At 58.5% G+C, this 27315-nt stretch overlaps 2 protein-coding genes across 3 annotated transcripts; one reads left to right on the top strand and one right to left on the bottom strand.

The window, feature by feature from the left end:
- Nucleotides 1-434: 434 nt before the first annotated feature.
- Nucleotides 435-1767, top strand: MIEN1 (migration and invasion enhancer 1). Its single transcript, XM_081109500.1, has 4 exons — nt 435-567; nt 669-766; nt 1160-1236; nt 1320-1767. The coding sequence occupies exons 1-4, from the start codon at nt 479-481 to the stop codon at nt 1401-1403; spliced, it is 348 nt and encodes a 115-aa protein (XP_080965626.1). The 5' UTR covers nt 435-478; the 3' UTR covers nt 1404-1767.
- A 415-nt stretch (nt 1768-2182) lies between these two features.
- ERBB2 (erb-b2 receptor tyrosine kinase 2) lies at nt 2183-26114 on the bottom strand (the record flags this gene model as incomplete). 2 transcript variants are annotated; one of them, XM_081109501.1, is made up of 27 exons in its annotated part: nt 2183-3223; nt 3349-3601; nt 3872-4060; nt 4218-4315; nt 4688-4834; nt 5148-5223; nt 5312-5467; nt 5599-5784; nt 6059-6157; nt 6428-6550; nt 6630-6768; nt 8043-8090; nt 10317-10477; nt 11698-11788; nt 11872-12004; nt 12356-12555; nt 12743-12833; nt 12916-12989; nt 15407-15533; nt 15821-15940; nt 16478-16619; nt 16743-16858; nt 17045-17113; nt 17667-17831; nt 18509-18791; nt 19838-19989; nt 26042-26114. In XM_081109501.1, 27 exons carry the CDS (start codon nt 26112-26114, stop codon nt 2853-2855), a joined length of 3882 nt encoding a protein of 1293 aa, XP_080965627.1. In that variant the 3' UTR covers nt 2183-2852. The 2 variants fall into 2 exon arrangements, with proteins under 2 accessions (XP_080965627.1, XP_080965628.1); XM_081109502.1 differs by lacking the exons at nt 2183-3223; nt 3349-3601; nt 3872-4060; ... (8 more) ...; nt 8043-8090; nt 26042-26114 and having other exon boundaries at nt 10262-10477; nt 17667-17801; nt 18578-18791; nt 19838-19972.
- Between the last annotated feature and the right edge of the window lie 1201 nt (nt 26115-27315).

The raw sequence follows: 27315 nt of genomic DNA, 5'->3' as shown, positions 1-27315 counted from the left end.
GGAGGCACGTGATGGTGATGGGATCAGTGAGCGTAAGGAGTGAGCGCCCCAAAGCCTATGGTCCCCAAATGCAGGGGGAGAGGTGGTCACTGCCCCAGATTGTAGGGCCTGTTGAATCGGCCAACGCCGGGTCCTGAGATTCCTTGCTCCACCACATTCTCTTCCTGGAAAGCAGTTTAAGATATTTTATTCGATCAAAGGCAGCAGCAACCTCCCAGCCAGAAGTGGGTAATGGCCGAGAAGTCCAGCGGACACCGGGTGCAGGACAAGCCCCCCCGAGCTCGCCCTGAAGGCGGTGTGCACTGGCCCACCCAGCCGCGAGCCTCCTGGCCAAGGCTAGGGCCAAACCCTAGCGGCAGCGGCAGCGGCAGCCGCGGCCTGCAGGGGGCGCCCGGACGGAACGCGTGGCCCCGCCCCCTCACGTGCCCGCGGCGTCACGTAACACCCGGAAGCAGCGGCCGGAGCGGAGCCGGCAGCAATGAGCGGGGACGCGGGGCCGGCGTCTGCAGCGCCCCATCCCGGGGAGCTCGAACCGGGCAGTGGGGTCCGCATCGTGGTGGAGTACTGGTGAGCGGCTCCGGCCGGTGAGGTTCCGGTCCGGATGAGGGCGGGTCCGCGGGCGGTCCCTGCCCCGAAACCCAAGCGACCCCCAGGTGTGGTCTCCCTAGTGAACCCTGCGGCTTTGAGGCGACCTACCTGGAGCTGGCGAGCGCCGTGAAGGAGCAGTACCCTGGCATCGAGATCGAGTCGCGCCTGGGGGGCACAGGTGAGGCCGCAGAACACCTGCTGAGTCAGGGTTCCAGGTCCCAGCTGCCCCGCTCTGTCTCCGGCGGTGGCTGGCACCTAGTGACATGTCCAGACAGCTTGACCCCCTTCCATCGTGGAGGGGGTCACAGACGAATCCTGTAAGGGAAAGCCGGTGAGACTGTGAAAGGACAGGTTTGGAGGGGAGGGAGCCCTTCCTGGAGTTCAAAGGGCTCACATGCGTTCCTCGTTCCTTTGGCCTGACCCCGGGTTGGGAAATGTCTTGAAGAGCTGCAGGTCTCTAACCGGGCATGCGGAGGACATGGGCGCCTGTGCCCACTCTGAGTGCGGAGGGCCTCCTGACCTTTGCCTTGTTCTCAGCAGACAGTTGATTCACTGGTTTATTTAATACCAGGGGCCTTTGAGATCGAGATCAATGGACAGCTGGTGTTCTCCAAGCTGGAGAACGGGGGCTTCCCTTATGAGAAAGATGTGAGTATTTGCAGTGTTGGAAGCACCCCGGGGTCACCACGCCTCTGCCCCACATCATCCCACGCCATCTCTCTGCCCTCCAGCTCATTGAGGCCATCCGGAGAGCCAGTAACGGAGAACCCCTAGAGAAGATCACCAACAGCCGCCCCCCCTGCATCATCCTGTGATGGCATGGGATTCCAGGTTCCTGTGGGTTCTGGGGTACAAGCCTTGGTCTCCCCTTTGGTCCTGCTGAGGGTTCCCCACTACCCCTTTCCCCTCACTTAGCTCCAGGTAGCTGAGACCCTGGCCTCCACTTTGCCCCTTTGGGTACCAGGAGGGAATAGAAACTTCTGTTGGTCTGGAGCATGGGAGAGCCTCTCCACTGATATTATCACAGCCACCTTGTACCCCTTCCGGGGATCAGTGTCCACAAAAGCTGGCTCCCCGCTCCAGCCTCGCTGCACCTGTAAGAGGCCACTGTCGTTCTAATTTATTTTCTACTAGCCCCGGGCATTGTCAGCTATTGGCAATAAACTGGCACTACAAACACTTGTGCCAACTAGTGTGTGTTATGTCCAGCCTGGGAGTGTGGGGGAGGAGCAGGGTGGCTGTGCTGGGTGGGCGGGCTTTTTCTGGATAGCGACTTCTGGTTCAGTGATCTCTTCTCATAGCCAATAAGGAAAATGACCCAGTAGACACTGCCTCTTTCCCACCCACACCGCTCATTATGGTGGGTGGGGTGGGTGGCCTGAAGGATTTGTTTTTTTCTAAGCAAGAATGATTTGGTTGGCAAAGGGCTCTCGGATCAGTATCCTCAACTCCCAGATCCCCCTCAACCCAGAAGCCAGGACGTTGGAAGATAGGCTTCACATTCAGGCTTCTTAAAGATGACTAGTCGCTCCCTCCAGGAAAAGATGAGTTGAGTGTATGTTAGGCGGCAAGCAATACGGGAAGGCACAGAACTACCCCCAGGCATAGGCTGGTGCCCAGCTGTTTTCCAAAATGTATTTGCAGATGGAGAAAGTGGATGTGGAGAAAGGACATCCCCAACCCCAGGGACCACTCCCCCTTCCACAATACCCGAGTCCTTATTTTATCTTTTTTTTAAAAAACAAAACACACAAAAAAAGTACGTAAAAACAAATCAAAGAAAGCACTCTGTACAAGGACTAGACCTGGGCACCGCTGCTATTCCCTTCTTCCTGGAGGCAGCGCTAGGACTCAGAGACAGTCTCTGAATGGACTGCTCTTGCCCTCGACACTTCTTTGGGGCCTCTTCCCCTCCTAGGCCCAGCTCCCCTAAGTCCTTCCGTGCCGGGGGTGTGGAAGGAGAGAGCCAGGCTGGGCTGCTCCCTCAGGTGAGGAGACTGTGGCTGTGGCATCCATTGGACCCTAGAGTCTGCTGGGACAGGGCTCCTTCCGGATGCTGCCTCCTCTTCCAACCAGGCTGAGCTCCTCTGAGCCACCTGGGAACTGGAAGGGGAAAGAAGGTGCCTGGCATGGCGGGCTCCACTGATACGGTCCAAGGGCCCTTCCCCACGTTGTCCTGACACAGGGTCCGACACAGGCCGGGAGTCAGGCCTCCCCCACTCCCCGCGGGTTCAGCAGGGCCTAAGCAGACTTGGCCTTTTGGCTCACACTGGCGCATCCAGGCCCAGATACTCGGGGTTCTCTGCTGTAGGGGTCCCTTCAAAGGTGCTGGGCAGAGAGCCACGCTCTGATGGGTCCTGGTCCCAGTAATAGAGATTGTCAAAGGCTGGACTGAAGGCGGGAGGAGGGTGGGGCTGAGGGGCAGCCCTGCTGCGGGGTGCCAGGTACTCAGGGTTCTCCACGGCACCCCCAAAGGCGAAAACGTCTTTGACAACCCCGTTCTTCCCAGGGGACAGAGTCTTGGGGGAGAGAGTCTTGGGCTTTTCCAGAGTGGCACTGGCAGATCGAGGAGGCGGCAGGGGGCCCTCTAAGGGTGAGGGGGGCTTCGGGCGGACCTCTGGCTGGTTCACGTATTCTGAAAGGGCAAGAGGGGGGGTTTGTTAGGGAAAGAAACCCATGTGTCCCAGCTACTAACACAGCCCCCACGGTGGTCCCCACCTCCCCCACTTCCCAACCTCAGCTCAGGCCTGGATGCCATACCTGGCAGGGGACTGCAGGTCGCAGGGGCAACGTAGCCATCAGTCTCAGGGGGCAGGGGCACTGTGGGGTCCTCACTGTACCGCTGTAGAGGGCTGGGGTCATGTGGGGAGAGGCTCTGCAGCCCCTTGGCCGCCCCCATTCCCAAGTCGCTCTCAAACACATCAGAGCCCGCCCCCTCGGAGGGCGCCAGTGGAGATTTCGGGGGCTCCTCCTCAGGGGGCTCCAGGCCCAGTGTCAGTTCACCACCGCCACTCTGGGGACAAGAGAGAAGGTCATGATGGTGGGGTCATTCATAGATTTGAGATGGAGACTCCACAGGGTCACAGGAAGGAAATAGAGGTCCCCTTTGGGGTATGGCATAGTCACCATGGGGACATGGGTTGGAAGGCAGCAGGAATCCTTAGGGAAAATAGGGATCTCCATGAGGGAGTGGTTAGGGGGGCGGACATCGAAGAAAGGGACCTAGTGCATTAGGGTCAGGAGAGGTAACCACACCCACCAGAGTGTGACCAAGGGCACTGACCCTGGTGGATGAGCTGCGATGCCTGCGGTGGGCCGTGCCCCCCGCACCCGGGGCAGGGTCTGGGCAGAAGAAGCCTTGCTGGGGTACCAGGTACTCCTCGGCATCCACCAGGTCCCCCATGTCGTCATCCTCCAGCAGCGATCGGTAGAAGGTGCTGTCCAAGGGGCTGGCGGGGCCCAAGTCCTCGTTCTGGGGAGGAGAGAGACAGCGTGGCAGCCTCTCCCCAGCCCAGTGCCCGACCTCCCGGGGAAGGCTCAGGGAGGTGCTGTGCAGGAGGCACGATGAGTCGGGCAAGGGGCCGGGCTGGGAGGCCTGGGACCCAGGGAGGTGGTGGGTGGTCCGGTACCTGGATAACCACGAAGCGCTGGGGGTCCCTGGCCATGCGGGAGAATTCGGTCACCAACTCCCGGAACCGGGGCCGGCATTCAGAGTCAATCATCCAACCTGGGGGCGGGAGGAGGGTCAGCATCTCAGTCCCAGGGGCAGTGGGTGTGCGGCCCCGCCCCGCCCTCTCCAAGCTTGGGTAGTGATTCGAGTCCAAAGCTCTGAGGTGGTAGAGACGAGGTACCAGAAGCTTTGAGAATCTCGGTAAGTTTGCCCTTTTGATTTGTATCTAAGTCTCTTTCTAGCTGGTCCCTGGAGCGTCCCTGGACTGGTATGTGAAAGGGAAGCGAGACCCTGTGGAGGTTCCTGTAACCACGAGGGGCCTCTGGGTCACATGCATTCTGGCTCGGCCCCCTTCCATGTTCCCTGGAAACCCTCTACCCAGAACCTCCCACCCCGCCTCCGGGCAGCCAGCACAGCTCCACCACGCACATTTGACCATGATCATGTAGACATCGATGGTGCAGATGGGCGGCTGGGGCAGCCGTTCCCCCTTCTCCAGCAGGTCAGGGATCTCCCGGGCTGGGATCCCATCGTAAGGTTTGGCCCCAAAAGTCATCAGCTCCCACACAGTCACACCTAGGGCAGAGACAGGATGAGACGGGCAACAGGAGGAGCTTTAGTGTCTGCCTCCCAGAGGCTCTGTCCAGGAGCCTGGCACCGTGGGGGAAGGAGGAGAGGGATGTGTTGCCAGAGGGCAGGAGCTATCTCGAGTCCTTCCCCAACCCCTGGGACATGCACAGACCCTAGCAGGTGGAAGCACTGCAGTCCTCCCTTCCAACCCACATTTATGCTGAGGTGTCTCCGTTCACTCTCATCCTTTCACCAACATCCCACCATGGACAGGACCATGGCTCCTCGTCCACCCCGCCCAGTGCTGCCCCCCACGCACCGTAGCTCCACACATCACTCTGGTGGGTGAACCGTCGGCGGAGAATGGACTCCAGCGCCATCCACTTGATGGGCACCTGAGAGGGAAGAGAAGTCCTTGGACTAGGCGTGTTGGGGGTGGGCGGGGATTCTCAGAGTGCTCCCAGGGCCCAGACCCCACTCCACCTTGCCCCCATCTGCATGGTACTCCGTCTCGTCGATGTCCAGCAGCCGAGCCAGCCCAAAGTCTGTGATCTTGACGTGGTTGGGACTCTTGACCAGTACATTCCGGGCAGCCAGGTCCCTGTGCACAAGCCGCACTTCCTCCAAGTAGCTCATTCCCTGGGATTGGAGGCATCCTTGTTAACCAGGCTCTAGCCACACTCTCCCAGGAAACCTCCCCATCCCCACCCTGCGTGGGGGCACGCTTGCTCTCAGGGGCACCCATGGCGCCCAGACCCCCGGGTGCGTACCTTGGCAATCTGCACACACCAGTTCAGCAGGTCCTGGGAGCCCAGGCGCCCGCGGTGTTCGCGGACGTGGTCCAGGAGGCAGCCATAGGGCATGAGCTGTGTCACCAGCTGCACCGTGGAGGTCAAGCAGATGCCCAGGAGGCGCGACACATACGGGGAGCCCACACCGGCCATCACATATGCTTCCTGGGGGCGAGGGTGCACACTGAGGGGGTGCGGGAGACCACGAACCCCAACCACCACGCGCCCCTCCTGAGGGCCAAGGTGTGACTGGGGACGCCCACTGGACCGACCCCATCTGACACCAACCAGAACCACAGCCCACAGGATGGGGAGGTGAAGAGTCCAGGTTTGGGGATAACACTTGTCTCCTTAAATCCCAGGGGAGAGGGAGCCCAGAGCCAGACCTGCAGCCAGGGGCCCTCCCGTGCTCCCGGCTGGGGAGGGTGGAGGGACTTACATCCAAGATTTCTTTGTTGGCTTTGGGAGATGTGTTTTCCCTCAACACTTTGATGGCCACTGGGATCTTCACATTCTCCCCATCGGGGATCCAGATGCCCTGGGCAGAGAGCGGGGAATGTGAGCAGGAAACGGCCGGCCCAAGAAGGTCATTCCTGTGTTTCCCCACCCCTGGGCCAACCGCACAATTTACCAGCAGCCTCATTATCTAGCCACACTCACCCATCCCTTCCCCCTGTTCCAGCCTCTATAACTGCCCTACCAAACATCACCGCCCCCAGCTCAGGGCTGCCTTCCCCAACAGAACCCTTGCCCACACCCCAGTGCATCCTCTGGGACCGCCCACCCCAACTGTGGCCCCACCCCTGACCTTGTAGACGGTGCCAAAAGCTCCGGATCCGAGCACCTTCACCTTCCTCAGCTCGGTCTCTTTGAGGATCCGCATCTGAGCCTGGTTGGGCATCGCCCCGCTAGGCGTCAGCGGCTCCACCAGCTGTGGGGAGAGAGGGTGAGCCTGCGTCAGTGCCTGGGGAGCTGGGCCGCAGACGCCAAGCAGGTAGGGAGGCCCTCACCTCCGTTTCCTGCAGCAGCCTCCGCATCGTGTACTTCCGGATCTTCTGCCGCCTTCTCCTGATCAGGACGCCGAGGACTGCCCCCACGACCATGACCAGCAGAATGCCCACCACAGCAGCAATGATGGACGTCACAGGGCTGCAGACAGGGGAAAAGGTCAGGGATTGGGGCTCAGTCTTGGGGAGCAGGGCTGAAGGGGCCCCATGGAGGCGCAGGAAGGTCACTGGTGTTTGGAAGGGTGACCCACAGACTTCTACCCTCTCTTCCCTGTTTTAAAACCTCCCTTGGCTCCCTGCTGCCTCCAGGATCAAGTCCAAACTCCTTGCTGGGGATTCAAAGCTCTCACCACCCACATCCCCACACTGTCTATGCTCTTACCCCTGGCTTAGCCCAGGATTCTCAAACTTCCTGACAAAAACCACCAAGGAGCTTGTTAAAATGCACAAGTCTGGAGCCCCACCCCCAGAGAGTCTGACTGTGGGAATGGGGTGGGGCCCAGGAATGTGCACCCAGTGATTCTGATGTTCTAGCCACACTTTTCACCCATAGGTCATGGTTTTCCACGCCTCCCAACCTCTGCACTTGCTGCTACTTCTGCCCGGACCACCTCTTCTCTGTGGGATCACCTTTCAGACTCGGCCTGGAATCGCTGGCACTCCTGGGCACTGACTGTCCTCCTGGCCCCTCCCCTGCCTAGCCAGGGGCTGGCGCATTGCAGACTCTCACGAACGCTTGCTTCCCAGACAAATGATGGCCTAGGACATACGCCAATCTTTTTCTCCCCAAAGCCCTTCCCCCGGCCCCCCACTGCCCAGAAGCCCAGTCCAGCCCTGTGGCCTGCTGGTGAGGGAGGCCCCATGCCCTCCAGACCCAGCCTGGGCCTGACTCAGACTTCACGCTGCATCCCTCCTCTGTGCTAACAGCGCACCACGCCAGGGCCTTCCAGGAAGCACAGCCTAGGTTCTTCCGACCCTTCCCCAGGACGCCACTTAAGCTGCTATCCCCCGAAGGCAAGTGACGGACCTGCCCCTCTTTCAAGGCCTGGCTGAAATGCCACCTCCTCCTTGAAGCCCGCCTCCCCCCCTCCTCTCCCTCAGGGCTGCAGCTGCACCCTCTTCGCCATCTGCCTGGAGTCCCAGGGCCCCTTACGAGACGTCCAGCTACTCGAGGGTGGGAGGTGCTGGGAACCCGTGCCATCTTTCCCTGTTCCCCAGGCCACAGGCATCCTGAGCAGGTCCTCCGTCCACTTGTTGAAACGAATTGGAAGGAGGACCCACAGTGGAAGAGTGGGCAGGAAAGGGACCTGTGTCATGTCAGGAGGCCCCCTCCCCTCCTTCGTTCAGCAGTGACCACCCAGGGGCCGGTGGGGGATGGGGGAGCAACCAGGGGCATGTCCTGGGGACCAAGCTGACCTGGCTCTCTGCTCGGCGGGGCAGCCCTTCTCATCCAGGTCCACGCAGCTGCAGGAGAGAGAGGCCTGTCAACAAGGCTGGGCACCACCTCCTGGGCTCCCTCCGGCCTCCCAGCAACCCCGGAGGTAGGTGTGGCTGCCTGGTTATCCCCGTTGGACAAAGGCAGAAACTGGGCTCAAGGTCATCAGTGATTTTCCTACCATCCCACAAGGGAGTCCCGTCCAGCCGGGGAGCCCCCGGCCCCCGTCCTCCTGCACCTCCCTGCGGTGTGTCCTGTGGGGGCCCCCAAAGGAGCACCGAGTCCCAAAGCCCAGCCATCCCCTCCCTGAAAGGCCAGGACAGCGAACCGGCCCCACTTCTGCAGGACAGTCTGTGACACAGCAACCCCCCTCTCAGGGTGTGCCCTAAAGATGCCAACACCAGGGGGCCTGCCCAAGATGTTCACTTGTACAAGGAGCTCCCGTGCAATAAACTTCCAAAAAATGAAAATAAAAGGCCCTGGCCGGGTAGCTCGGTTGTTCAGAGTGTCTCCCGAGACACCAAGGTTGTAGGTTTTATTCCCATCGGGGCACATGCAGGAAGCAACCAGTGCATGCGTAACTCAGCGCAGCAACAACACGGATGTTTCTCTCTCTCTCCCTTCCTCTCTCTAAAAAACAATCAATAAAAATTTAAAAATAAAAAAAAAGCCTAATCAATAGCCCTCAAACAGGGACATGGTTAAATAATATATCCCAAGTCTGATCCCCTTCACAATACAAAAGGCACACACACAAACCCACACTGGTTACATGTGAGTTGAAATTGCCTTTTCCTGGGCATTTCTGACCTACAAAAAACGGCAATCTTCTATGACACAGCCCAGCGTGTTTATGTGAATGGCGGAGGGACGCCTGCAGGAGGCACCCACCCCAGTGAATCCGGAGGTTCTCCCCAGGGAGCGGGGGGAGGGGGGACAGGGGCAGGGACCGAAAGGGCACGTGCGCTTTGCAGTGTTTATACTTCTGAATTGCTGAAAATGTTTGTCACAAGGATGCATCCACGGATTTCATGTGTAATTAAAGACAACTTTGGGGGGGGGGGGGGGGGAATAGGGTAGATCACCGTGTTAGGACATGAAAAAACACTGCAAGATCCTGTCAAGTGAAAAAAATGCCATTTGCGCCCTAGCTGGTTTGGCTCAGTGGATAGAGCGTCGGCCTGCGGACTGAAGGGTCCCAGGTTTGATTCCGGTCAAGGGCATGTACCTTGGTTGCGGCACATCCCCAGTAGGAGATGTGCAGGAGGCAGCTGATCAATGGTTCTCGCTCATCGATATTTCTAGCTCTCTGTCCCTCTCCCTTCCTGTCTGTAAAAAATCAATAAAATATATTTTTAAAAAGCCATTTGCAAACAATACGCATGATGTATGGTCTACGACACCATTTTGGTGGGGGGGGGTGGGGAGAAGGCTCTAGCTCAGTGGTTCTCAACCTGTGGGTTGCGACCCCTTTGGGGGTCAAACGACCCTTTCACAGGGGTCGCCTAAGACCATAGGAAAACACATATATAATTACGTATTGTTTTTGTGATGAATCACTATGCTTTAATTATGTTCAATTTGCAACAATGAAATTGGGGGGTCACCACAACATGAGGAGCTGTATTAAAGGGTCGCAGCATTAGGAAGGTTGAGAACCACTGCCTCGCTGGTTTGGCTCAGTGGATAGAGCCTCGGCCTGGCGACTGAAGGATCCGGGTTCGATTCTAGTCAAGGGCACATGCTCGGGTTGATGCAGGAGGCAGCCAATCAATGATTCTCTCTCATCATTGGTGTTTTTACTTCTCTCTCCCCTCTCCCTTCCTCTCTGAAATCAATAAAATATATTTTAAAAATCTTTTATAAAAATAAGTTAGAATACAGATAAAAACAACTGGAGAACAGTAATATACATACATACATGTAACATGTTGTAATAATATACGTTAGAATACACAGATAAAGACAACTGGAGCGTATAACATGTTAGAATAATATATATGTAAGCACGTGCACAGATAAAAACTAGGGCAAAACACTGTAACTGATAAACAGTGGGGACAGAACTGCTAGCAACACTATTTATATTTTATGTTTTAATAAAAAATGTTAACCTGTTACTTTTGGGATCAGACAAAAAGGAGGTGAAAATGAAGCCTCAGGTTTTAGCAGAGCAGAGCTGTCCCCTTTGGTAATGCCGCAGGGGCTCCTGGGACAAAGCCCGCCTTTTTGCAGAAAAGGGCCCCCAGACTCACGAGTGGGTGCAGTTGATGGGGCATGGCTGGCACGTGCCCTCCTCGTCGGGGAACTTCCAGATGGGCATGAAGGAGTGGTCAGTCTTCACGCCACTGGGGCACCGAGCCACGCAGAGGGGGGCGTCCTTGTAGTGGGCGCAGGCCATGCACTGGTCGGCCTCCTGGGAAGGCAGGAAGGTCTGTGAGGAGCTGGGTGCAGGGTGAGGCGCCTGCGTCCCCTTCGAGCTGCCGACAGCCACTCGGCAGCACTTTTCACGCTGTTCCTGGGACAGCCTACACCTGCTGTGTCTACTGCCCCTGCTCTTCATCCAGGCCCGCCCACCTCCACCCCACTCCTCACCTCACCCCCCAACCCGCTTCAAAGCTTGATCCCTGAACGGGGGGGCTTCAGGTGAAGGACTGGAAGCCAAGGGCGGGAGCTCATTGCTAAGGTCTAACAGCAAGTAGCGATAGCCACGGACATGGAGAAGCCTCTCCGTGCTCAGGACGGCGCAAACCCTATTTACGTCAGTTCCTCCTGCCCCCTAAGGGAACAGGCACCAGGTGACACTCGCTTTACACATGAGGCGGAAGTGGGCCCTGCACTTGCATCCAGGCAGCCTGATGCCGAAGCCCACAAGTCTATCCAACCACCTTGGCACAGTCACAGCCAAAACACAGGCCCCCGCCCGGCCAGCGTGGCTCAGTGGTTGAGCGCCGACCCTATGAACCTGGAGGTCATCGTACGATTGCCAGTCAGGGCACATGCCCGGGTTGTGGGCTCGATCCCCAGTGCAGGACGTGCAGGAAGCGGCCGGTTAATGATTCTCTCTCATCATTGATGTTTCTTTCTTTTTCTTTTTTTTATATTTTATTGATTTTTTTTACAGAGAGGAAGGGAGAGGAATAGAGAGCTAGAACCATCAATAAGAGAGAAACATCGACCAGCTGCCTCCTGCACACTCCCCACTGGGGATGTGCCCGCAACCAAGGTACATGCCTTTGACTGGAATTGAACCCGGGACCCTTGAGTCCGCAGGCTGACGCTCTATCCACTGAGCCAAACCGGTTAGGGCATCATTGATGTTTCTCTCTCTCCCTTTCCCTTCCTCTCTGAAGTCAATAAAAATATTTTTAAAAGAACGCAGGCTTCCCTGGGATCTCTGCACAGTCTGAAGGTCCATCACACAACTCACAGTCCGCAGCATGGAATCTCCTTCCACCCACAGGCTGTTCCACCTCCCGCTGTTCCACCCTGCTGCTGTTCCACCCTGCTGCTGTTCAGGTCTGAGCTCAGGGCTCTCTCCACAGATGTTTTACCAGACTTGGCCAGGTCCCTGGCAATCTGCCCCAACCCACCCTTGCTTCCCTCCACCCAGCTCTGAGCCCACCAGCACCTCACCGATCCTAAGCAGGTCACTGAGCCATTCTGGGGCTGGCACTCGGGGTGGCAAGGCAGACAGTACCTGTCCTTCACATACTCCCTGGGGAGCCTGTGAGAGGGGATGGCGGGTGAGGGGGTCTGGAAGGAGCCCCCGTGCACCCCTCCGCCCTCCCCCTGCTCCGCCCCGCATACCCCTGCAGTACTCGGCACTCCTCCACGCACTCCTGGCCCCGAAGGAACTGGCTGCAGTTGACGCACTGGGTGGGCCCCGGACCCCAGCAGTGCCCGTGGGCGCACAGCGGGTAGCAGGCCAGGCCCTCACCCACTGCAGTGAGAAGAAGGAGTCAGAGGGGACCCTTAGGGAGGCTCAGGCCCAAGTGAAGCAGGGGGAGAGGCTGTGGGGGTGGTTTTGGGTGGGAACAGGGCCTGGCAATGCAGGGAGAGAGAAGAGTTCTGAGGTCCCAGGAAGAGAGAGGAAAGGGGGGAGGGGGATGCCGAGGCAGTGAGGCAGGACTCAGCTAGAAGCCATGCCAAGGGCTCAAGCCGGCCAGAGCTGTGTCAAGGGTGGCGCCCCGGGGGCGGGCAGTCTGCACGAGTCCCAGGTTGCTGCTGGGAGGGCCCCGGGCACGGTTTGCCGGCAGACGGGGAGCGGGCAGCGCTGGGCTCCCTGTCTTACCACACTCATCCTCTGGCCGGTTGGCACTGTGGAGCAGGGCCTGGTGAGGGTTCCGGAAGAGCTGGTCCCAGGGCACCGTGTGGACAAAGCAGAGGTGGGCGTTGCGGTGGATGAGGGCCAGCCCACTGCCCAGTTCCCGCAGCGAGCGCAGCCCCAGCCATCGGATGCCCAGTCCTTGCAGGGTCAGCGAGTAGGCACCGCTGTGGGAGAAGAGTGTCAGCTGCAGGGGGGGCAGCCCTCACTGGGCCCCCCCCCCCCCCGTCAGCAAGGGCTGCCCTCACCTGCTGTCTCCATAGCAAGGCTGCCCCCGGAGCCCCTGGGGAGCAGACGCCCCACATGCCCACGCGTCTCCCAGCCCCCCTCCAGCCCCCGCCTCCGGGTGCTCACTCGTGCAGCACGCGTCCCCGGATCACTTGCAGGTTCTGGAAGACGCTGAGGTCAGGCAGGCTGTCCGGCCACGCCGAGATGTACAGGTAACCTGCAGGCACAGGGAGGCTAGGGTGCGGGGACAGGATGGCGCCCCCAGCCCCTCCCGAGCAGGACGCAGGGGCAGAGCTCACCTGTGATCTCCTCCAAGGTCTCAAACACTCTGAGCTGCTCAGGCTCTAGGGGGGCAGTGTTGGAGGCGGGGTTCCTAGGAGAAAGATGAGAGGAGTGAGCAGGGCCCGGAGGGAGCGAGCACAACCCCAGGGCCGGCCCACCGCCCTCTCCCCGCTCCCCTCTATTAATAACCGCACTTAAACCCTTTGCTCAAGCCCGGCTGTTCCCATCTTGAGCTACAAAGCCCAGGCCGTAGTTTGGCAGGACCCATCAACACAGTATTTATATCCTTTGATCTAGAAATTCTGCTTCTAGGAATGTGGCCTGGAGGGACACGATCCCTGAGGCACGTACAAGGCAGAACTGTTTGTAAGAGCAAAAACTGGAAACAGCCCCGGCTGGTCTGGCTCAGCGGATAGAGCGTCGGCCTGGGGACTGAAGGGTCCCAGGCTCGATTCCGGTCAAGGGCATGTACCTTGGTTGCAGGCACATCCCCAGTAGGGGGTGTGCAGGAGGCAGCTGATCGATACTTCTCTCTCATCGATGTTTCTAACTCTCTATCCCTCTCCCTTCCTCTCTGTAAAAAAATCAATAAAATATATTTAAAAAAAAAAAATTGGGCCGAAACCGGTTTGGCTCAGTGGATAGAGCGTCGGCCTGCGGACTGAAAGGTCCCAGGTTCGATTCCGGTCAAGGGCATGTACCTGGGTTGCGGGCATATCCCCAGTAGGAGATGTGCAGGAGGCAGCTGATCGATGTTTCTCTCCCATCGATGTTTCTAACTCTATCTCTCTCCCTTCCTCTCTGTAAAAAACCAATAAAATATATTTAAAAAAAAAATTGGAAACAACCTAAGCACCCATCGGTAAGTAGGGGAGCTGGTAAATATAATCCTGATCTCTCCAGGCTACAGACAAAAAGCTAACACCCAGGAGTTCTCAGTGGGTGCCAGGCACTGTTCTAAGAGCTTGTGCATATTAACTCAGTCACACTTCACAACCACTTCATGAGGTTGGAACTACTTGTGCCCCCATTTTAAAGATGAGGAAACGAAGGCCCAGTAAGGTCACATGCACAGTAAATGGTCGAGCCAGGTTTCAAACCCAGGCGGTCTGGCTCCCAGGCCTGGGCCCTTAGCTGCTACTCTTTGCTGCTGCCACCTGCTCCATAGCTGTCGAAAGAATGAGGCAGAACCATCACGACCAGCTCCCTAAAGGAAGGAGCAGACAATACCCAAGGTATGCTCCAGCTCCATTTACCTAAGCCAGTGGTCGGCAAACTGCGGCTCGCGAGCCACATGCGGCTCTTTGGCCCCTGGAGTGCGGCTCTTCCACAAAATACCGACTTCTGCGCATGGGCCACGAAGTTTCAATCGCACTGTACATGCGCACCCGCACGTGGTATTTTGTGGAAGAGCCACACTCAAGGGGCCAAAGAGCCGCATGTGGCTCGCGAGCCGCAGTTTGCCGACCACTCACCTAAACCAACTCCCTCCCTCCCCAGCAGAACTACCAAAACGATGTTTCTGGTCCTGGCCAGGCAGCTCAGTGGGTTAGCGTCGTTCCCATACACCAGGGTTGCGGGTTTGATCCCGGCAGGCCACATGCAAGAACAACCAATGAATGTATGGAACAACGTATTGACTTTGGCTCTCGCCCTTCCTCTCTCTCTGTCTAAAAATCAATAAATTTAAAAAACCTGAAACTATGTTTCTCCGTGTGTCTATGTGCAGATAATGGTCTAGAAGACACACAACCCGTTAGCAGTGTCTCCTCTGGAAAGGGCAGTAAAGGTGGAAGAAGTGTCGAAAGGAATCTCCTCTTTTTTATTGAAATATAATTCACATATAATAACATGCACAGATTTTTACTAGGCAATTTGATGAGTTTTGACAAATGCATTCATTCAAGACTCCAAGACATAGAACATTCCCATCATCCCAGAAATTTCCTTCCTGTCACTTTCCGGTCCCGTCCCCCCGTCCCCGTCCCCCCCCCCCATCCCAGGACAATGCTGTTCTGACTGCTATCACCAGGGTGGTTTGGCCGGTCTGGAACTTCACTTAAGGGGAATCACAGTGTGGACTTTCTTGTCTGGCTAATTTCCCTTAAGATAATGTTCTTGAGAACATGTATGTGATCAGTGTGTTTCTTTTTGTTGCTGGGAATTTCATTGTATGGACAGACCATCATCTATTTGTTCACCTACTGATACACATATGTGTTATTTCCAGGTTGGGACTCAGGAGATAAAGCTGCTATGAACTCAAGGAGAATGTAACTTGACCTGGATGGCTTGACCGCCACACAAGTGCACGTTCACGGATAACGTGTCATTTATGGAACTAACACCCCTCCCGGGAGTCCCCACTCTCTCTGAATTCCAGACCTCCCACCTCTGGCTCCTGCCCGCCCCCCCCCCCAGATGCTCCCACTCCTGGGTCTTCAGGAATCGGTGACTGCCCCATACTGTCTGCGACCATTGTGCCCACCCTAATCGGAGTATCCTTACCCCTCAAAGCTCTCTGGCAGAAACGCCAGGCTCCCAAAGATCTTCTTGCAGCCGGCAAACTCCTGGACATTGGCACTGGTGACTGCCCTCGCCTCCCGCAGGTGTTCCATGCCCAGCCCATAGCACACTGTGGGGGTGGGCAGGTGAGGGGGCCATGTCAGCCCCACATGGAGCACCAGGAACTCAGACTCCTGGGTCCCGTCCACAGTCCCCTCTTAGGGCCACATGCCCTCTCCCCACACTGGCAAGATATGGGGGAGCTTGTGGGACTGATCTGGGGGGGGGCAGGGCAGAGACAGTGGGAGACAAGGACTGAGCCCCGGGAAGGCCTGAGGAAGGGGGGACACTGGGCGAGGCCAGACAGGGTGTGCAGAGGGCCAGGAACCACAGCATGGTTTGGGGGGCGGCGGGTACCTCGGGCACAGGGCTTGCTGCACTTCTCACACCGCTGTGTTCCGTCCTCAGCTGTCACCTCTTGGTTGTTGAGGGGACAGACCAGGGTGCAGGATCCCACGTCCGTTGACAGGTAGTTGTCTGAGGAGACCAGGATTATGTGTCCATGGGCCCCAGCCCCTCACACCGTGAGCAATGTCACAAAAAGAGTGACAGCAGCCAGGACTGAAAGGCCCCCCGGCAGGCCTGAGCACTTACCACTCGCGTACTGCGCACAACAAACCTATGCGGGAGGCACGGTGCGATCCCCATTTTGCCAAAAGGGAAGCCAGGGCACGATTGGATGATGTAAATTACTCAAGGTCATTGCGCCAGTGAGTGGAGGAGCCAGGACTTGAACTCGCCCAAACGTTATAACCACCTTATGAGGCTGGGGCTATTATTGTACCCATTTTAGAGGTGAGGAAACTGAGACACAGTAGGGGCACATGACCAGTCAGTGCTCTGGCTCCCAAGACTGAACTCTTAGCTTCTGCTCTCCCTGCCGCCCCACAGCTGTTGGAAGAACGAGGCAGCCCCCCAAAGCAAGGGGCAGACAGCACTCACCGCAGGCTCCCACTCACATAAACCAGCCTCCCCAGCAACATCACTGAGACCCTGCGTCTCCGTGGCACTCACAGGGACAGGTGGCCACACAGCTGGCACCAAAGGTGTAACGCCCCTCGGGGTTGGGCATGGACTCGAAGGTGTCCGTGTTGTAGGTGACCAGGGCTGGGCAGTGCAACTCACAGATGCCGCTGTGGTTGAAGTGCAGGCAGGCCTGGGGGGACGGGCAGCTGGTGGTCACTGGGCTGCTTTCCCCTGACGCGCCGGGGGCAACAGGGCAGGACCAGGCAGGGTGCCCCTTCCCTAGCTCCCCCAGGGGGGGGCCCCGGGCACATACCAGGCAGTCAGAGTGCTTGGGGCCCGTGCAGCCGGCAGCACACTGCTCGTGGCAGCAGTCGGTGGGCAGTGAGCCCTTGCAGCGGGCACAGCCGCTGGCACACAGAGTTTGCGTCACTGTCAGGCAGAGGGCAGGATGAGGGCTGGGTGGCCACCTGGGCACCAGACCCACACCAGCCTCTCCTTCTGGGGAAGAGTCCCTGCCCCAGGGGACACCCCCGAGGTCCGGTAACCCACCCCTCCCCCCTTCACCTCTATTCCACCAGCCCGGCCCCCCAGACTCCGTGCCTCCCGGGGACTCACAGATCTGACAGTCCTTGGAACTCTCTCCCCAGCAGTGGGAAGGGCTGCAGGATGGAGAACAGGGTTTGCCTGGGGAGAGAACAGAGAGACAGTGAGACAGACAGTGAGACAGGCCAGGAGGCAGCATGCACAGTGAGGGCGAGACCCAGGCGAGCCAAGGGGACCCCAAAAACAGAGACACAATCGAGAAGCAGAGGGAGCCTGGCCGGGTAGCTCAGTTGGTTAGAGCTTCCAATGTGCTAAGGTTTCGAGTTCGATTCCCGGTCAGGGCACATGCCCGGGTTGCAGGCTCAATCCTCAGTGGGGGGGTGGGGGGGGGGGTGCAGGAGGCAGTTGACTGATGATTCTCTTTCATCATTGATGTTTCTCTCTCTCCCTCTCCCTTCCTCTCTCTGAAATCAATTAAAAAAATATTTTTTTTAAAATCAATAAATAAAAATTAAAAAAGAAACAAACGGAGACAGAACAGAGGGCCACAGAGATGAAGAGATGGCAGGAGGCACCATGAAAGAGGAAGTGGGTGGTGCTGGTGCAGGGTCGGGGGATGTAAGCAGGATTTGGCGGAGGGGTGGGGGTGGCGGGCTGAGAAGGAGGAGGCTGCAGGCGGGGAGGAGCGGCTTACAGGCCCGCGAGCGGTTGGTGTCTATCTGCAGGACGGCCAGCCGGTTGTTCTTGTGGAAGATGTCCATCCACAGGACCGTGTCCTGGTGGCAGAGCTGTGGGTTCCGCTGCATCAACACCCCTCCCTTCAGGATCTCTGTGGGATGGACAACAACCAGGCATCTGTCTGTCAGCTTCTGCTCCCGCCCCCGGCCTTCTAAAAGGGGAGCGGGCTTCTGAAACACACCCCAGATCCCCGGGGAACAGAGAGGACACCCTGAGCATCTTTGAGCCCGACCAGTGCCATCCCCCGCCCCGTCGCCCCCACGTACACGAAGAACAGACTGAGGTCCGGGAGGAGGGAGATGTCCGTGTCAGGGTCCAGATGCCCAGGGACTCTCTCTCCTCCTCCCGCCCCTGCTCGGGGCTTGTTGTAAAAAGACGGACTCTGGAGTCGGAAACCCCGCCTCACCACCAACTAGCTGCGCAACCTCGCGCAAGTCACCTATCCTCCGTAAACCTGTTTTCTCGTCTGTAAAGTGAGAACCCCGTGAACGCTCCATGGCGAGATCACGGCCTGACTGAAATAGAATCACTGCACGCACAGCCGCTGGCACGCAGGGCTTGGGCCACTGTCAGCCCCAGGGCTACCATATACAGTGACACAGGCTGTTCACCACACACGTGCTCTCCGCCAAGGAGTGGGCCAGACCCACCCAGCATCCTCCTGTCAAGCTGCGTGGGCGGGAACAAGCTGCGACTTGCCGGGACGAAGGGAAATCTTTATTTTATTCTTCACAAGGACACCTTTCCTAGCGCCACCTGCACCCACCCAGAGGGGATGCAAGTTCCAGGCCACCCCACGCCTCCTGGCTAGCAGCGGCCCTGGCCAGCTCTCCATCACCAGGCGATGTCCAGGGTGACGGTGACCACCTGTGAGGCTTCGAAGCTGCAGCTCCCGCAGCCCTCCTGGGGAGGCCCCGGCGACAGGGGTGGCGCTGTCCTGCTGGTCTCCGTTGTCCAGCACGGCCAGGGCGTAGCTGTCCTGAAAGAGCTGGGTGCCTCGGATGATTCGCAGCCTCTGCAGCGGGACCTGTGTCACCTGGCTGTGAGCGATGAGCACGTAGCCCTGCACCTCCTGGATATCCTGGGAGGGCGCAAGGGAGGTTGGGGTTGAGGCAGGCCTGGGTCCTGGAACACTACCCCCCTCCTAGGCCTCCTCGGGGTTACCCAGGGCGCGGGGGCCTTGGGCAAGGCCCCTAGCCACTGAACGGTCCTGCTCTCTTCATGTGTAAAATGGAAACCAAGGCCACTCCCCAAACCAGATTCCTGTAGATCAGGAAAGACAATGGTGGGGGAGCACTCGGTAAGCTGGGAGCAGATGCCCCACCCTCTCTGCATCTCCGTTTCTTCATCTATAAAAGGAAAGGCCTGGACGAGATGCCATCGGTGCATTGCATTCCTGACCCCACTCCGGGCAGCATGGAAAAGGCTCAGCAGGCTGGTTTCCACTCTCCTGCGCATGACCCTTTCACACACATTTCCCATTTTATCTACGAAATGGGGGCGTCAGAGCATGCCCACTGCTCCCCATATACAGATAACAAAACTGAGGCCCAGAGCAGACAAGAACCTAGACCACATTCGCACGGTCTGTCGGTGGCAGAACTGGCCCTGACACCACATTTCCCACTACTCCGGTGGGAGAGGGACAGTGGCTGGGCAGTTGGACGGGGGGAGGTGATCGTGCTGGCAAGAGAGCAAGAATTTAGCAAAGCGCCTGGCCAGTGTGGTTCAGTGGTTGAGTGTCGACCTATGAACCCAGAGGTCACGGTTCGATTCCTGGTCAAGGGCACATGCCCAGGTTGCAGGCTCGATTCCCAGGGTGGGGCGTGCAGGAGGCAGCCCATCAATGATTTGCTCTCATCACTGATGTTTCTATCTCTCTCTCCCTCTCCCTTCCTCTCTGAAATCAATAAAAATATATTTTAAAAAAGAATTTAGCGAAGGAACAGATGCATTCCACCTAGAGATGTCCACGGCCAGCCACGCTACAGAGAAGGAATCAGCTGGTCTTGCACTAGAATGGAGAGGGGTCAGACATCAGAAAGGACTTCCTGCTGAGGAACCGCTAGCGAGGAAATCTAGGCCCAGCTGGCAGCAGGGACCGGCTGGGTTGCCCCTGGCTCTCACCTGTAGGAAGAAGAGGCTGGCATTGCCAGGCAGGTGGGTGAGCTCCAGATTACCCTGCACCACCTGACAGCCCTGGTAGAGGTGGCGGAGCATGTCCAGGTGGGTCTCGGGACTGGCTGGGAACCGCAGCTTCATGTCTGTGCCGGTGCACACTGGCAGGAGGGAGGAGGCGGGTCAGAGGGCACCGTCCAGGGAGCTGCTCCAACCCGGCTGCCTCCTCCACACTCACTCCCCAGAGTCATGCCCTTAGACAAGGACCCCTCCTCCCCTGTCCCTTGCACCTGCAGAAGCTGCAACAGCAAAAGAAAGTTTGCAAGTTTGGGAAGAGGAGGGAAGTCAGGGGAGAGGCTCCGTCTGACTCAGCCCATTCTAAGCGTCCGAGGGCCCTGCTGTGTAAGCCTTAGGGAGCTTGCCCTCCCAATCCAGGGGGCTGTTTGCAAAGAAAGCCTCTTTGTCCCAAAGCCACGACTCAGGGCCAAGGGGTAAAAAATCCCCCAACGGAGGTGCTGATGAATCATGAGCCCTCTGGATACCCCCTATCTCTCTCCCAAGCAAACAAACTCCGGGTATTCTCCCCAGCCCATTCCAATGCCACCCACGTGCCAGCCTCCTGGCAAGGGATACCCACCCCCACAATGCCACCCAGAAAGTGGGGAAGGAGGGTCAGCTGGAGTCATCGCGGGGGCATGGAGACCACCAGCGGCCTGGCCACTGCAGGGACCTCTAGAATTCCCCCAGGCAGAGACGAGGAGCATCAGACCCCATCTATGGGCACCCGGACCCAGGCTGCAGATCCTGGGCCGGAATGATGCCTACTCCGAAGGCTCCTCCTCTGGTACCTCACCCTCGCCACCTCCTCGGGGCAAGACTCCAGAAGCAGCTGGCACAATCTATGCCACGAAACTCCTGCCACAAGAGCACTACGTCAGCCCTGAGTACCTGCCCAGTGCCAACTATCAGCCAACTATCACGATGAACTGCCCCCCAGGCCTACCTGGACCCCAGCTGGGTGTCCCTGAAACCAGAAATGCCCATGAAGCCCAGAAACACAGGACGGGTAAACTACCCCTGGTGAGGGGGCGCTGGGGGCAGCAGCTGGCACCATGCCTGCCAGCAGGGGGGAGATTAAACTGTCCAGTTGAACTTGTTTTTCTGCTCTGGTGAGAAGATGAATCACCTGGTGCGTCTTGCCCAGGAGGGTGTGCCGGGGGGAGTGGGTGGAGGGCACCCCCAGGTACACAGGCCCACAGGTGCCTGAGCTGCCCGGAATTCCTGCTGGTCCCCACTCCACTTCCTACAGTCTACGTGCAGATTCAGGGGAGCAGCACGGTGGCTGACCTCGAGGTCTGACACCAGGGCTCCTGCTCGCCCATCAACTCGGAGCTGGAGGTCAAATCCTGAGAGGGGCAGGTAATAATAGCCCCGGCCTCCAGGCAAGCCCCACCCTGCCCCCCATTGCTTCCTGGCCTCCTAGTAACCTCCAGAGTGCTCTCTGTTCCCACCCCTCTGGGCAGAGAGAAGGAAGCCAACAGAGAGGAAGGGGGGAGCCCAGAAATAGAACCCAGGGTCCCTCCCCCCAAGCTCCCAAAAGAAACAGGAGCGGGGGTAGCAGGCCAGGCCCAAAATAACGCCCGCTGCCAGGACCTCCCCCGGCCTCCGCAGCTTCAGCTGCTTTGTAGTCACAGCTGTCTCCAGGCCCAGACCCCGAGGCCCTGGCCCAAGCCCGGGAAAGGGACCAGCAGCGCTGGGGCAGGGGCTGTCTCCACCCCCTGCAGCCCTGTGCGGCTTCCAAAGGACACCAGCTGTGGCAGCCAGGCAATAGGAAAACAACAACAATGGAACAGTGGGGGCAGCTGCATTAACTGAGGGCCTACTGTGTGCTCAACAGGCACTGGGGGGGTGGGGGGGGAGCTTCATAACATCCTGCAGAGGCTGGGACTGAGACCTCTATTTTGCACAAAGGGAAACTGAGGCTGACCGGGGTTATTCTCCCAAGATGATGAAGCCTGTAGGGAGCAGGATTTGAACTCATGTCTGTGTGCCTTTAGAGTCCGCGTTTCTTCCACTCGGCCTAATTGCACACACAGATTAACCCCACCCCCCACACAAACGTAAATACACACCAATTCCACCGGTGCCACTGAAAAACATTACAGGTGCTGGGCAGGGCAGAGGTGCTGGGCTGGGCAGGAGCAGAGAGAGTAGCAGCCCCACCCGACTAGTGAATTTGTTTGTGGCTCATTTGAGTCTGATTAAGACGTTTTAAGTGTTGGCAACAGGTGGTAAACTAGGTGCCCTGAGACCCACTCCCAGGGAGCTGGAAGCTTGTGTGCTAATCCCGCATGCACACACCAACCTGACAGAAAGCCCAGAAGGCCTTCCTAGCACCTCCCTTACCGCCACCTCCCTCCCCTCCACCAGGACGCGTCCTCCTCTCCTACTCCCCCATCTCATCACCAGTTCCCCACTCCTCAGTCCCCACCTTCAGCCCCCACTGATTTTCTTGGGGGAGGGGGAGGTCCTGTTCCCTACAGGGGAGCTCTTTGTTTCCAGCACACCTGCCCCTTAGGAGCCACAATTAGGGCAGGGCACACAGTGGCACTGGGGGATGGATGGATGGATGGATGGATGGATGGATGGATGGATGATGGATGATGGATGGATGGATGGATGGATGGATGGATGGATGATGGACGGATGGGTGGATGAAGTCCAATCAAGAGTCTCCAAACCAAAAGGGACCAGTTGAGGTCACGGTGTCCATCCCACTGCTGAGAGGCTGGTCACGGTCCCTCCCACCTGTCCCTCCAAATAGACTTCAAAGGTCAGGGTTTGGTCCCAGTTCTGGGGGTGTCCTCAAGTGGGTTCTTTCCTCCCCGCCAGCCTTCAGGCCCAGCTGCTTCTCTTGCTCTATACCAGCATGAAAGCCAATACTTCCTTTGGTTTCCGTGAACATGACCTGCATTCCCAAAGCTCACCTCCCTGAGACCCACCAACCACACACCTGGTACATCAGGGGGCCTGGGCTCAGGGTCACCAGACCAGAACCCAGCTGGGCCGCTCACTCTGTGACCCTGAGCACATCCTGGGCCTCCAGGGTAGAGGCCAAACCAGCTTCATCTCTGCGGCCAGCAGTGCCTGTGACTTAGTAGCCCTCAGTGAATATTCACTGACCTGAACTTTGCTATAAGGAGGGAGTAATAAAACAATAATAGCTCTTCCCTTCTGCAGAGAAGTTACATGAGAAAATGAATCAAAAAGCAGTTTGTAAACATGACAAGGCTCGGTAAACAGAGCTGGGACAACACAAACATTGGCTATAACTCTCCTACTCCTTGAGAGAGAGCACACCCTTCCCCCCACCTCCACTCTCTTCTCAGGGGTAGACAGGAAAGGTGGCCTAGAAAAGACGGGGGTGTCACCCCAGAGGGGCTTCCCAGAGGCAGAGGGCGGGCATCTTTTTCCAGATCATTCCAGCTACCCAGGGACAGGCATAACTATCTGGGCCCCACACCAGCTCCCCTAGCCCCAGCCTCACCCTGGTCCCTCTTGCTCCTAATGCAGCCGTCTCCTTCTCCACAGCCCCGCAGGTCCCACCGGCCTCCACCCCACTCCAGCCCTCAGTCCCCTGCCATTCCAGGAGGGTGGGCCCAAGCAGAAGGCAGGCATGAGGTGGACAGGGAAAGATGACTCCTAAGCCAAGAGGGGACCTGGGGTGGGCAGGGGTGCCCAGTGCAGCCCCGTTTTCGATAGCCTAGATAAGGAAGGTCATTCGCCTAAATAACAGAGTAGCACCTCTACCCCAGTCTGGCCACCTGGCTGCCCCCGAGGCTTTGCTCAACTCCTTCCTGTTCAAGAGAGTAAGACTGATCAACTCTGAATACCTCCTCATTAGAAGCCAAAAATGCCCTGGACATGACTGGGTGGCTGGGAAGCCGTGGATAAGTCGCTCCATCTCCCTGAACTTCCGTTTTCCCCTCCGTGCAGCTACTTCACAGGGTTGTTGCAGAGGTGGAGTGCAACTGTCCACGGATAAGAGCCCAGCATAGACGAAGCCAGCTGTGCATTTTTGAGAAGTGAAGGCAAGGGAAGCTCCTATAGCAGAAGTGTGGGCCATTCCCCACCAAAAGAAAAGAAAGTGCTGTGTTCGGAATGTAGCGTCTTCTCTTTTTGCATTTGATGCCCTCTTTTCAATTGTTTTATTGTGAATATTGAAATGAGGTTACTTTCCCTAAGTATAGTCAAAAGAAGAAGGAGAGTGTTGGGAGAATCGTACAGGGATTAAATATGAGCTCTGCAAGATAAAAAAAAGAATGTGTTTGCTGCACCTTACGAAACCTGAACGCCAAGAGAGGGTCTCAGCAAAGTCCTGGGACTTCCCCATCTCCCCTTCCCCGCCATGCTCCTACCCTCAGTCCGGGGATGCCATGGGGTGGCTAGAGGCAGCTGGTGTGTTACCATTTTAACCATTCCCTGCACCGCACACCCAGCATCCCTCTCTGCACCACCCAGCAGTGCACCCTGAGGAGAGAGAAGATGGAAGGAGTCCCCAGTCACTGCAGAACCGACCCCTCAGATCCCAGCACAGCAGCCACCCAGCCGCTCCCCACCTGCCCAGCTCACAGGCCCCGGCGAGGACAGCCACTGGGCCTGACAGCCCAGCCTGGCCTCGCCCTTTTCAGCAGGAGGTCAGGGGTGAAGATGCCAGCCTGGGAAACAGGCAGGGAGGGATGGGCTCCAAGGAGAGGAGCCTTCGTCCCGGGAGAGAGGCGTGGGGCCACCTCCTGCGCTGTTTACAGCAGCGCTGGCCCAGCACCTTCCTCGAGAGGGCAGAGTTCACCCCAGTCCCCAAGTCAGCAAAGAGAGACTTTGTGTTTAGCAACACAAAGCCCAGACACACACACACACACACAGACCACACAACTCAAGCGCACCCGGGCACAGAGGCCCCTCAGCTATCACAGCAAGGCTCTGACGGAGGGGCCCTCCGGCAACAGGCAAGATGACACCCTCCCTTCTCCAGACGCAGGACCTGCTAAGACCACCCACCACTCCCAGAACCCCTCCTGTGTCTCCCCTCCACCGGGTGATGGGGAGCCGGTCCCCCATCGCCCAAGGTAGACGGGCAGGGAAATGTGTGCTGGGGGTCGCACTGCCCCCCCTCCTTAAGCCCAGTTTCCACCCGGAGGACGGGAATACCACAGGCCTTCTCTCCTGGGACGGGTCTGAGGAGTAAAAGAGGGAACACACGCAAAACACCATGCTAGGGCCTGGCCCCGCGTGTAGGTCCAGGTTCAGTCGCTCTTGCAGACAGACGGACAAGTGGGGCAGGGCACGGTGCTCCCGGCTCGCCCCTCCCCGCACACAGCACGAGGGAAGGCAGGACTCCCAGCCTCTGCACAGCCCACCTGGCCCCAGCCCTGCGCCCCCCGCACCACGCGCCCGGTGTCCCTGGCGTTTATGCCTCAGACCAGGACGCCCACCCGTGATCTCCAAGTCACAGGGCACCGTCCCTGCGCTGGCCTCGAAGAAACGGATTCAAAACTCACGTCTCGCCCTCCCCCAGCCCCACCCCCACCCCCAGCCCCAGCCCAGGCTCCGGGGCCAGGCGACTCCGCGGGCCGACCCGCCACCCTCTCCTCCGGGCTCTCGATGGACAGGCTGCTCCCCCTCCACACCCAGATCTCGCCTGAAGCCGGAGAAGCTAAACCCAATCGGCCGGGGAGGGGCGGGAGGGGGGCGGGGGCCAGGGCTGCAGGGACCCCCGAGGAATCCAGCCCAGGCCGGTCCGGAGGCGGAGGCTGCCAACTGGAGAGGCTCTGAGAAGCTCGAGGGGCTGGAGAGGAGGCGCGCACACACACACACACACACACACACACGCACACACCCCGTGCAACACGCCCTTTGGGGGAAACTTTCTGAACCATTTCAGGGAACTTTTCTGACAAGTTCCCGGCGCGATCCCGGAGTCTGGAAAGCGCCGGTCTCCCGAATGGGGCAGCGAGAGGCGCCGCGGGGTAACTGCCCCCCCAACCCCTTCTTCTGCCCCCTCCCCGCCGAGAGCTGGACAGTCCGAAACTTCGGGTCCGGGAGCTCGCACGGCCCCCTCCGCCCGCCTGCCCGGGGGTTTCGGGGGGGGGGGGTGTCCCAGGCTGCGGGGTCCCGTCGCGGCTCCCTGCCCTCCCCACCCCACCCCGGACTCACCTTGGGTGCCCGCGGCTCCGGGGGGCAGGAGGGCGAGGAGGAGCCCCCAGCGGTACCAGGCCGCCAGCTCCATTGTCCTCAGCGCGGCTCGGGTCCCATGGCTCCGGCCGGACCAGCTGGGGGCGCGGCGGGCGCAGGGGCCGGGAGCTGCGCGCCGGGAGGGCTCCCCGCGAAGGGGCGGGCAGCTGCCGGGGGGGCTCGGGTCGGCTCTCGGCGCGCGCGGAGGGGAATCTCAGCTCCACAACTTCATTCTCGCACTTCCTCGAGGCCGCCTCCTCCTCCCCCGCCTCCTCCTCCTGTGATTGGGAGCCGGCGCGCCCGGCGCCCCCCCACCCCCTCCAACCACATTCCTGCAAGTCCCTGGGAGTGGCCGCCGCGGCTTCACTTTCTCCCTCCGCGCAGGCCTGGGTGCGTCCCGCCCAGCGCCCCGGCGCCCGGTGCCGGCGGCCGGTCCCACCCGTGTCCGCGGAGAAGCCCCCAGAAGCCGAGGAGGCGGTTGCGCCCCCTCCCCCGGGAGTCGGGGGCAAAGGCTTTAGGCTGCCCTCCGCGTTTAAGGCGCAGGTTTCACCCGTAAACATTCCTGGCGAGTTTGCAGCCTACTCCATCACATGCCCATTCGTTTTAATGGCAAATAATGGTTTTCCCACCCCATCCTTAAATAGCATCGGTGTGTGTGTGGGGGGGGTGGCGGGGGGGGGTCGTGCTTAACTTGTGGCTCCCAGGACTCCCTGACTTACCTTCTCGAATCTTTTAGGTGTATTTTCTAGTCTGAAAAGCAGGGTTTTAAGAGGGTCTGCAAGTTTGGGGAGAGAGGGTCCAATTGGAGGCACCGCCCATTTGAAGAACATCCCTCTTGTTTCTTTACCCCTGGGGCACTCAGCACCGATTTTTCCAAGAGTTCCTGTCTGTCCCGCACCTTCCATTGGCAGCTCAATTTCCCCTCCCGTCCCTGCATTCCAGCCGCAGCCCCTGGCCCGGCACTTAAGGCCCAATGGGGGGTGGATTGGGGGTGGGGGGCTGGAAGAAAGACATGTTTTTGTTGGAAATTCCAACAAAATATTTCATGGGACATACCACTAAGTCTTACACTGACAAATTATTCCTTTTTGATCTGAAATGCTAATGTAACTGGGCAGCCTTATTTTTATTTGCCAAATCTGGCCACCCTGGTTGGAATGCCTCAGCCAAGAGCACGCTTGTGCTGCTCATGGGGGTGAGGGCGTGGGGGGTGATCAGTGGCACCTCCTGGGAACTGAAGAATAGACTCCAGCATT

The sequence above is a fragment of the Myotis nattereri genome (genome assembly GCF_964212035.1).
Source record: "Myotis nattereri genome assembly, chromosome: 16".
Lineage (NCBI taxonomy): Eukaryota > Metazoa > Chordata > Mammalia > Chiroptera > Vespertilionidae > Myotis > Myotis nattereri.
This window is presented reverse-complemented; position numbering and strand designations above follow the sequence as displayed.

Coding starts and splice junctions, on each gene's coding strand:
- MIEN1 (XM_081109500.1), top strand. CDS start 479: ATGAGCGGGGACGCGGGGCCGGCGTCTGCAGCGCCCCATCCCGGGGAG. Junction 568..668: donor CGCATCGTGGTGGAGTACTG/GTGAGCGGCTCC, acceptor TGGTCTCCCTAG/TGAACCCTGCGGCTTTGAGG. Junction 1,237..1,319: donor GCTTCCCTTATGAGAAAGAT/GTGAGTATTTGC, acceptor TCTGCCCTCCAG/CTCATTGAGGCCATCCGGAG.